Here is a 10,875-nt window from a genome sequence, read left to right as displayed (position 1 = left end):
CGCCTCACCCTAGTGGGGCCTGACTAGGCTTCACCTCCCTTTTTTGTTTCTTTTTGGTTTTTTTTTCCTTTTCGAAGAGGGTGATTTAGCTGTGAGACCTGATATAATGGGTAACCGCCTGTCTCCAGCTCAACGGGAGTTTTAGATCCAAATTAAGTCCCACCTTGTTTTAAGGAACATTTCTTTTAATAAGAGAGATTTAAGGCCTTTTGTTAAATTTATTTTTGAACATTTTCCTGCTACTACACGGGAAGATGTTTTGGTGCCTGATCTCTGGGGAAGAGTTGGGAGAAAGATTTACGATTTACAAGTTCAGGGGAGGATTTCAGTCGGTCGTTTTTTTCCGCTTTTTCATTCCATTCTTAATTTGTTAAAAAAGAAGAGAGAGAGTTGGGTCCCCACTTCACCTACCTCGTGTTCCTCCCCCCCAATCCTATTCCCTCTTCCCCTAAGGGCGGATCGGGAGACAGATCCTGCCATACATCGGCACAGAGCTGCTGCCGTCTCTCTGCTGCTTCCCGATCCTCCCTGTCCCATTCGTGTGTTGGGACTGGCCACCCCAACACATGTCATTCCTGTTCCCTCTATACCAGAGACCCTAATCCTAGTTTGAAACCCTATTGCTCTTTAGAGGACTTAACTGAACAAATAGGACAAAATGGCGCCTGCCTCATGGCGAAAAAAGACCAGCCCCAAGATGGCGCCCCTCCTTCTCCTTCACGCCAGAAAATTCCTGACATCTCGCCCCCGCCTCCTCCCCCACCTCCGTCGAGTGCCGCCCCTGTGTCGGGACCCGTCCCCTCCTTCCCTCTGACCACACCCCTGGGTGGGCCCTCTGTGGCTGGGACCAGCCCCCAAGTGGGCCCAGCCCCCGTGGGTGAGAACCCCCCACCAGAAAGTCACGCCCCAGTGGGTGGGTCGGGACATGCCTCCTCCTCTCCTGCCACTGCCAGTACCGGAACCAGGAAGAAGCCCGGCCAGAAGCAGGCCGTCCTGGCCTGTCGGACGCACGGTCTCCGGGACCCACCGGCCAGGGGGAGGCACCGTGCCCTAACCCAGCCTGCTTCATCCTCGGAAGAGGATGAGGAGAGTGGCAGTCCCCAGCATTCCAACAAGTCGAGGAGGGGGTTGGGCAAAGATCAGAGAGGAGGCAATTAAGGATGGGAATTTGGAATTGGCGCGGGACTTGGGCAGCTTTGCGGCACCGGTCATCCTCCGGCGGGGGAGGGAGCCAAAGTGGGAGCAAATTCCATACGCTGAGGTGAAGGAGTTAAGGAAGGCTGCCAAAGATTATGGCAGAAACTCGCCTTTCTTTAAAAATGTGCTGGACTTAACATTTGCTGGACGTTTGCTAGTCCCCCATGATTTAAGGTATATTGCTAAGGCACTGTTTTCTCCCACCGAATGCGACCTCTGGGAGATTCATTGGAAAAAACTGTTGAAACCACTCCTGCGCAAGTATGATCTCGCAGAGGTGGTGGGAGAGGGGGACGAGGCAATGGAAGCCCTTGCTGGAGAAGGGGAGTTCAGCAGTCCGGAGGACCAAATTCTACTAGCACAGGAGCTGCTTCAGGACATAGCAGCAGCGGGAAAGGAGGCACTCCTGAAGATACCGGATGGTAAGACCCCCCTCCAAAACTTTTCTTCTATCATGCAAGGGCCTGAGGAGACTTTTATTACTTTTGTTGATAGACTGAAAGAGGCCATTGAGAGACAAATAGACAACGCAGAAGCTCGTGCAGAGCTTCTACGAAAGATGGCCATTTCTAACTCTAATTCGGAAACAAAAAAGATTCTCCGTGCACTACCTCAGGACCCCGAGCCCACCATCTCTCAGATGGTGGAGGCTTGCACAAAGGCAATGTCAATGGAGCACACGGTGGCCCTGGCTGTCAGCAAAGGGGTGGGAGAGGCCATGATAAACTTACAAAATACGCGCTGTTTTAACTGTGGTCAGCTGGGTCACATCCAGGTGAACTGTCCCCACTGGCCACAGATTCAACAACCTATCTTGCCCCCCCCAAGACCATATCCTAGGAACCCATTTTATCAAGATCACCAGTTTCATCTACAGCGACAAGGGTACCAGCCAGCGGGAAACTGGCGGCGAAGCGCGAGGAAGGGCCGCGCGACGACACCAAGTGGCCCTTCTCAGCATCCCAGCCTCCCGACCATCAGGGAGGACAAGTGGCCGCGCGGCCAAGTCCAGCAGTTCAGCGCAGCCACGAGGACGGACTCCGCCTCTTCCGCCGGACAGGTACCCTAAATCAGGGCAATCGTCAGGTCCTCCGCAGCAGCGTCACCATCTCTCTCCAGGATGAGGACCTGACGAGAATTCCTGCTGGGTTCCTGGGCCCCCTTCACGACTGTCGGGACACCACCGTGCTCATCTTAGAAGACTCCTTCAACACACCAAATGAAATCACCATCTTACCTGAGGTAGTGTGTTTTCCACCAGGAGAGGAGATCACCGTCTCCGTCATTTGTAACCACCCGCCATTTACTTTAAGGAAAGGCGATCCTTTTGCTTTGCTTTACGTACTGGACACCCACGATGACCCGGACACAGAGAGACATGTTTTCTTCACCCAAAATGTATGTAAAGAAAGACCATTAATTGATGCCAAACTTTCTTTCCAGGGAAAGTCGGTGCAGATGCGGCTCATGGCAGACACAGGAGCTGACGTGACCATCATCCCCCAGGTGAGGTGGCCCAGCGACTGGGAGCTTGTGCCCCCTTGCGGCAGGATCTCCGGTGTGGGCGGAGCGGTCCACTCTCTGAGGAGTAGGCATCTTGTGTGCGTGGAAGGTCCGGAAGGACAATTGGCAACGGTGAGACCTTTTGTTGTCTCTTCAAACATACTATTATTAGGAAGGGATGTTTTATGCCAATGGGGAGCCCGCCTCGACATCCCTAGCCCTTTGTGGGATTTTTAGTGTGGGCCACTGCAGAGCGCACTTCCCCACCCCTGACCTGGAAAACCAACACAGCGGTCTGGGTGGATCAGTGGCCCCTTCCATCAGAAAAATTGAGTGCGCTTCATAAATTAGTAGAGGAGCAGGTGAAACTTGGGCATTTAACACCTTCTACCAGCCCTTGGAATAGCCCTGTCTTTGTAATTAGAAAACCTGGCACAGACAGGTGGCGCCTGCTCCAAGACCTGCGAAGGGTTAATGATGTGATAGAAGATATGGGTCCCATTCAACCAGGCCTTCCGTCACCTTCTATGCTCCCCAGAGACTGGCAGCTAGCAGTGATAGACATCAAAGACTGCTTTTTTAACATTCCGCTCTACCCCGGGGATGCTCCCAGGTTCGCCTTTTCTGTACCATCATTGAATAGGGCTGAACCTTTTAAAAGATATCATTGGACATCCCTGCCTCAGGGGATGAAAAATTCCCCTGTGCTCTGTCAGACTTTTGTAGCGCAGATTTTATCACCTGTGCACCGGCTTTTCCCTGAGGCCATCATCCTGCATTACATGGATGATGTGCTAGTTTGTGCTTCCGACTCGACATACCTAAAGGCAACACTGGACAAGACTATTAAGGCTATCAAAGCTGCAGGGCTCCAGATAGCAGAAGAGAAGATCCAATTCTCAGCACCATGGAGGTACCTTGGATTCCTCATCACGGGAAGGACAGTGACGCCACAGACACTGACCATCAACGAGGATCCGAAGACTCTGCGAGACCTTCAGCAGCTGTGCGGAACGATCGCCTGGATCCGCCCCCTCCTGGGACTGACGACTGAGGAGCTGTCACCTCTCTTCTGTCTGCTTCGAGGCGACGGAGACCTCGCCTCACCACGCGAGCTGACACCTGCCGCGCGGGAAGCCCTGCAACGGGTTGCTGTTGCTCTGAAGTCTCGCCAGGCACACCGCGTGGTCCGGACCCTTCCCGTGAACTTCGCGGTGTTGGGTAAGTGCCCCCACCTCCATGGACTTCTCTTCCAGTGGGATAACAGAGCATCTGATCCCCTAGTCATCTTAGAGTGGCTCTTCCTACCACACCAGCCCTCTAGGACGATCACGACCCCTGCAGAATTGCTAGCCACTTTAATAATGAAGGCACGACACCGCCTCCGAACCCTCGCAGGGTGTGAGCCTGAGTGCATTTACTTACCTGTTACATTAGATCAATTGGACTCGTTGTTGCAAACTAATGAAAATTTGCTCATTGCTCTGGACAGCTTCCCCGGACAAATTTCGGTTCACTATCCTAAGCATAAATTGTTTAAGGATACATTGCATTTGGCCCCAAGAATGTTTAAAAGTAAAACACCAATTCCAGGTGCTCTCACGGTGTTCACCGATGGGTCGGGCAGATCCCGCAAATCGGTGATCACTTGGAAGGACCCGGACAGTCAGAAGTGGGAGTCTGACGTCCAAGTGGTTGAGGGTTCCCCCCAGATGGCGGAACTTGCCGCAGTCGTGAGAGCATTCAAAAAATTTCAACAGCCTCTGAATGTGGTCACTGATTCGGCCTATGTCGCTGGGCTAGCAGAAAGGGCCGAAGGTGCCCTCCTCAAAGAAGTTTCAAACAAAAATTTATACAGTTTACTCTCTGATCTCATTTGGCTACTTTCCCATAGAGAGCAACCTTATCATATCATGCACGTAAGGGCACACACCGATTTACCCGGAGAGATCACTGAGGGTAATCAGAAAGCGGACCTCCTAGCCATGTCAACACAAATATCTGCAACCGCTTCAACCACCTTACCAGACATACTCCGGCAAGCGCGGCTCAGCCGTGCATTTTACCACCAGAATGCCCCGGCTCTTGTGCGACAATTTAAGATCTCGATAGCACAGGCAAGAACCATTGTTTCTACCTGCCCGAGCTGCCAGTCTTTCGCTCTTCCTTCCCTCATTTCGGGGACAAATCCCCGAGGGTTGGGAGCGCTAGAGATATGGCAGACAGATGTAACACACTTTAAGCCGTTTGGTCGGATGAAATACACACATGTCTCTATTGACACGTTTTCCGGCGCAGTGTTTGCCTCCGTCCATGCAGGCGAAAAAACCAGGGATGCCATTAAACATCTTTTCATGGCATTCTCTACGTTGGGAGTCCCATCTCACATAAAAACTGATAATGGCCCATGCTATGCGTCAAAGCGCTTCGCTGAGTTTGCGCAACAGTGGGGAATTTCCCATACCACCAGAATTCCCCACAATCCTACAAGACAGGCGATAATAGAGAGGGCCCACAGAAATCTAAAAAGGCTCCTTGAACAACAACATAACCCGGACATTACAGTGAGCCCAGCCAAAAGGTTATGTAAGGCCCTGTATGTCCTGAATTTTTTAAACTGCTCAGAAAGGGAGCCTGACCCTCCTATTATCCGCCATTTTCACAATAACACCAGAGCGCAACTCGCCGAGAGGCCACCAGTCTTGATAAAGGACCCAGAATCCAAAGCTATCCAGGGCCCTTTCCCTCTAATAACCTGGGGGAGAGGGTATGCCTGTGTTTCTACAGATAAAGGACCAAGATGGATTCCGGGGAAATATGTCAAGCCCTTCGTAGAGGTGCCAGCTCAGCAAGACAACGTGTCCCTGGTGCAAACCACCGAGAACACCTCATCGCTGGACGGAGTTTCCACTGCCTGGAAGAGGAGGAGAAGAAAGACCGTTCCTCCCAATATCGTCACACGTGTCATGATTACCCGAAGATATTTTCCCCCGCTGAACTCTACGTACCCAATTACCCCATCACCCCCTGTGCCCTTTCCTTTCCCCTAACCTCCCCTTTCCCTCAATCCTTACCCCTTTTCTCTAATTTTATTTGGTGCTTATTTAATAAATAAAAATGGGGGAGGTTGGGGAGGGACCACTGAAGAAAATTTATCATTCAAGTTATGCTTTCTTTTATCACAAGACGCTGAGGATGACTGCCGCCTTGAGGACACCTCTGAAATATCTGATGCTCCTGATCGCCATCATCTGGCTGACACCGGTCAGGAGCTGGATAGTCCCACAGCCGAGAGAAAACATATGGGTCACGCTGGCGAAGTCCTTGAAGCAGGACAACTTCTGCATGGCCATGGGAAGTGTGGGCAATCCGTTATCCACGTGCCTGGTAGGAGTCCCCCTGTCGCCAAACGACTATCCATATGCAGGAAAAAAACCTAATCCTGTGGACACCTGGGATGAGTGGACGAGGATTCTGCCACATGCACCACAGGAGCCCCAAGAATTGGACCTATTGGGCTCCTCTCAGGCAACATATTGTGTCAGGTTTAGGTACCAGCCCTCCCAGAAAGACTGGGATCAAATGGCTAAACTCCACCCCGCTGGTACCCAAGAAGTAAAAAGACACGATGTATCTCCCCACGATCGGAGATACCATGCAGCAAATTGGTGCAATTACACCTCGACCATGGTATCTAGGTCCTCCTCAGTTCCCAGGGTGCTCCCCAGGGGGGTTTTTCTCATCTGCGGCCACAGGGTGTGGGCAGGGATTCCCTCCCAAATCCAGGGAGGCCCCTGCAGCCTTGGGCAGTTTACCACACTGACACCGAACAAAACCCAAATTTTAAATTGGAAAAACGAAAATAAATTGGCTCGCAAAAAGAGATCCTATAACCAATTCGACGAAAATTGTGATTCAAAAATTTACAATTGGGGAAAGACGAAGAGAGTCACGGTATCCATATTTTTACCATGGTATGCCACAGCAAAGGCCCTCGGTGAGCTTTCTCACCTCAAGTGTTGGCTCAGTAAGCAGGTCAACGCCAGGTCCGCTGCCCTTTCCGACTTGCTAGCGGACGAAGAAGTCTCCCGGCACGCCACACTGCAAAATAGGGCTGCTATTGACTTCTTACTGCTCGCCCATGGCCATGGCTGTGAGGACTTGGAAGGAATATGCTGCTTCAATCTGGCATCAAAGAGCACATCCATCCAAGCTAATATCCAGCGGATCCGAGAGCAAGTTGATGACCTCAAGACTGAGACCTCGACTGTAGATCCTGTGAATAAACTGCTGTCTCAATGGGGTGTCCCAGGGTGGGTTGCTATGATCCTCAGGGGGCTCTTTTGGATCTTTCTGATAATGTTCATGATCTCGGTTGCTTTATTTTTGTTTAGACGTATGTTGCTTAAAAGGTTGGGAAGTGCTTATTTAATAAATAAAAACGAGGAGGGGTTGGGGAAGGCAGTCTAGGGTTGCCATGGGAAACAGCAGTTGTATGAGTTCTCCACCCCCTTTTGGAAGAGAATTGTACCCTCCCCCTGTCCTGTCAGTTATTGTTCAAGTCTGCCCCTTAGCCTAGAATCTTCTCTGTTCCACGTTTTCCCTTTGGTTCTTCCACCAAGAACACTCCTTTCCCTTTTCCCCACTGGTTAATGTTATATTTCCCCTCCCTTTAGCCTTCTCCAGATTGTACCCTCGAATGCTAAACCCTCCTACCCCTACGCAGTTAAAAGAATCCTCACCCCGCCCTTCGGGGCTCTCGGAATCTGCCTCCCTTCTGCTTCGTTGTCTCCCTGTTTGCCCCTTCTGCGACCCTTCAATCAACGAGCAGGATTTCAGCAGCCCGAGTGTCCCTCCCGTTCTTCTGGTGGACCCTCAGATGTACCAGCTATCCGAGCTTCGTGCCGAGTGGCTAAAAGCCCCCACGGCTCGAAAACTGGGAGATCCTTTGCATTACAGGGCGAATAAAGGGGGGATGAATGTGTGTGAATGAGAGGCGGGCTGGTTACCCCAGACCTGCTAAGCGAGAGCGGCAGCCTCCCATGCTGCGTTTCCGTCTTTTTCGCGAGAAAAGCGGCCAGTAAAAAGACGAAGCGAGTGATAAAAAGAGTGAGAGAACCCCCCCTGGGACTGGGTCTCGGAGAAAGAGTGGGACCCCTTATAGTGTGGGGGGGGGGGAGTAAAAGGTAATTAATTAGAAAAAAAAATTAATTAAAAGGTAAAAAGAGGGTTTTCTTGGCATAATCTATTGGGGAAAAATAAAAGGTAAAACGTGTAGGAGGGGCCCCTAAAAATTCTGCTGGATTGAGGGATAAGAATGCCCAAGAACATCCAAGATCAAACCTGCTGGATTGAGGGATTAATATTCCAAGAGCATCCAGGGTTGATTCAAACCTGCTGGATTGAGGGATTAATGTTCCAAGAGCATCCAGGGTTAAGTCAAACCTGCTGGGTTGAGGGATTAACATTCCAAGAGCACCCAGAATTAAATTTGCTGGGTTGTTGAGAGCACCCAAGACTGAGTAAAAATTTTGCCAGTTTGAAGAGAAGTCTGACAGGATCTAGAGTTGGGAACCACACAGCTAGATTGAGGGGTATCCAAGAACACTGGGACTAGCCAGGGACACCTACAAGTGTAATAGGTGTGTTGAAAAAGAAAAGGTACCTTGTTGTTGTGGTTGTTTTGTTATGTGTAAGAGTAAGTAAAAATAAAGTTAAGTGAATGTAGACGAAGGAAAGTATATGTATGCATCCTGCCCTGTTAAGCAGCCTCACTGTGCTTCCCTGCTGTCACCGACAAACACAAGTTACGAACCCTCAGAACTGAAAAAGTTCAATCAAATATTGCTTCCATTGATGACCATGATATTGTCTATAATACCTTGTTCCAACTTATGTTATGTAAGTGTTAATACCCCTATCCTACCAGTTGGTAAACCTGATGGGTCATACCGGTTAGTACAGGATCTGCGGGCCATAAACAAGGTCACTGAGGATCTGTATCCTGTGGTGGCCAATCCCTACACGTTATTAACTTGCTTAACAGCCGAGCTAACTTGGTTTACCGTTTTAGATTTAAAAGATGCCTTCTTTTGCCTTCCTATCCACGAAGCCAGAAAATTTTTGCATTTGAATGGGAAAATCCTAAGAGCGGGCGAAGAACTCAACTGACATGGACCAGACTCCCACAAGGATTCAAAAACTCACCCACTTTGTTTGGAGAACAACTTGCAAAAGAATTAGAGACCTGAGAAGCTCCTCCAGAGGAAGGGAAGTTGCTAGAGTACGTAGATGACATCCTGATAGCCACACGGACAAGGGAAGCATGCATGGCCTGGACGATAAGCCTCTTGAACTTTTTGGGGCTCCAAGGGTACCGAGTATCAAAGAAAAAAGCCCAAGTAGTAAAACAGAAAGTAACTTATCTGGGCTACGAAGTCAGTGCTAGACAACGTACCTTGGGCCAAAGCCGGAAGGAGGCAATATGCCAGAGCCCAAAACCTCAGACTGTAAAGGAACTACGAACTTTCCTGAGGATGACAGGGTGGTGCAGGTTATGGAACTATAACTATGGACTGTTTGCTAAGCCCTTCTATGAACTGATTGCAACTGAAAGCAGGAACATCCAAGAGACAAAGGAAGCTACGCAAGCTTTCAACCAGCTGAAAAAAATCCCTCATGTCAGCTCCAGCCCTGAGATTGCCGGACGTGAGTAAGCCTTTCCTTTTATTCTCCCATGAGAAGCAAGGAATCGCCTTAGGAATACTAGCACAGGACCTCGGCCCATATCGGAGAGCAGTGGCTTACTTCTCTAAGCAATTGGATACAGCAGCTAAAGGGTGGCCTGGGTGCCTCAGAGCTGTTGCAGCAGTCGTCCTGAACATCCAAGAGGCACACAAATTCACCCTAGGCCAGAAAAGAACTGTGCTAGTGTCTCACACAGTGTCTGCAGTGCTAGAGGTAAAAGGTGGGCATTGGCTTTCCCCACAACGGCTCCTGAGATACCAAGCTATCATAGTGGAGCAAGATGATGTAGAGATAGTAGTGACTAACATTGTCAATCCAGCCTCCTTCCTCAGTAGAAACCAAGGGGAACCAGTGGAACATGACTGCCTGGAGACCATTGAAGCCACCTACTCCAGCTGCCCTGACTTGAAGGACACCCCTCTCGAGAATGCAGAAGTCTCGTTTACTGATGGAAGCAGTTATATCATCAGTGGAAAACGGCACGCCGGGTACGCAGTTCCAACGTGCAAGGAAGTAATATCATCTGGGCCCCTGCCAACAAATACCTGTGCACAGAAGGCCAAGATAATTGCTCTAACTCGGGCCCTAGAATTGGCAAGAGGGAAAGAAATAAACATATACACGGACTCGAAGTATGCATTTGGAGTAGTGCATGCTCACAGAGCCATTTAGAAAGAGAAAGGACTGCTGAACTCTCAAGGGAAAAATATTAAAGATGCATCAGAAGTACTGCGACTTCTAGAAGCAGTCCAGTTGCCAGAGAAAGTAGCGATCATGCACATTAAGGCACATCAGAAGATAAACTCAGAATTGGAAGAAGGAAACGAGCTGGCGGATAGGGAAGCAAAAGAAGCAGCAAGAATTGAGGTAATAACTGAGGCAGCCCTGATTCCAGACGGGCAAATTTCCCCTAAAGGTAAGCCAAGATACAACAAACTAGAAAAAAAATTAATCTATGAGCAAAAAGGAGACTATAACCAAGAGGGATGGGCCACCATAGAAGGAAAATTAGTTCTACCCTCCTATTTATTATGGTCCCTAATAAAGGAAGAACACCAGAAAACCATTGGGGTATTGATGCTCTAGCATAACTAGACATTTACAGCTCGACAATGTGACCTTTGCCTCCAGACCAACCCCAAAAATACTCCCAAACCAAAGCTTAGCCAGATTAGGAAGGGTCATGGGCCGGAGCAGCAATGGCAGATTGATTGTACAGAATTGCCAAGAAAAGGGGGGTATAAGTTTTTCCTGGTGCTAACAGATACCTTTTCAGGATGGCCAGAAGCATTCCCCACCAGGACTTCTAAAGCTCAAGAAGTAACTAAGGTATTGGTACAAGAAAACATACCACGCTTTAGAGTCCTGGCCACAATCTCCTCAAATAGAGGACCACATTTTATTGTAAAATTCGTGCAACAAGTTAGC

At 49.6% G+C, this 10,875-nt stretch overlaps 1 protein-coding gene across 1 annotated transcript; it reads left to right on the top strand.

Moving 5' to 3' along the window:
• Positions 1-1,167: 1,167 nt before the first annotated feature.
• On the top strand, positions 1,168-6,751 carry LOC128816743 (uncharacterized). Its single transcript, XM_053994635.1, has 4 exons — positions 1,168-1,619; positions 2,075-2,703; positions 3,417-3,921; positions 5,887-6,751. The coding sequence occupies exons 1-4, from the start codon at positions 1,499-1,501 to the stop codon at positions 6,138-6,140; spliced, it is 1,509 nt and encodes a 502-aa protein (XP_053850610.1). The 5' UTR covers positions 1,168-1,498; the 3' UTR covers positions 6,141-6,751.
• The last annotated feature ends 4,124 nt before the right edge of the window (positions 6,752-10,875 follow it).

Source organism: Vidua macroura, chromosome 19, assembly GCF_024509145.1.
Source record: "Vidua macroura isolate BioBank_ID:100142 chromosome 19, ASM2450914v1, whole genome shotgun sequence".
In the NCBI taxonomy this organism is placed as follows: Eukaryota; Metazoa; Chordata; class Aves; order Passeriformes; family Viduidae; genus Vidua; species Vidua macroura.
Note: the sequence above shows the minus strand (reverse complement) of the source record. Positions and strands in the feature narration are given on the sequence as shown.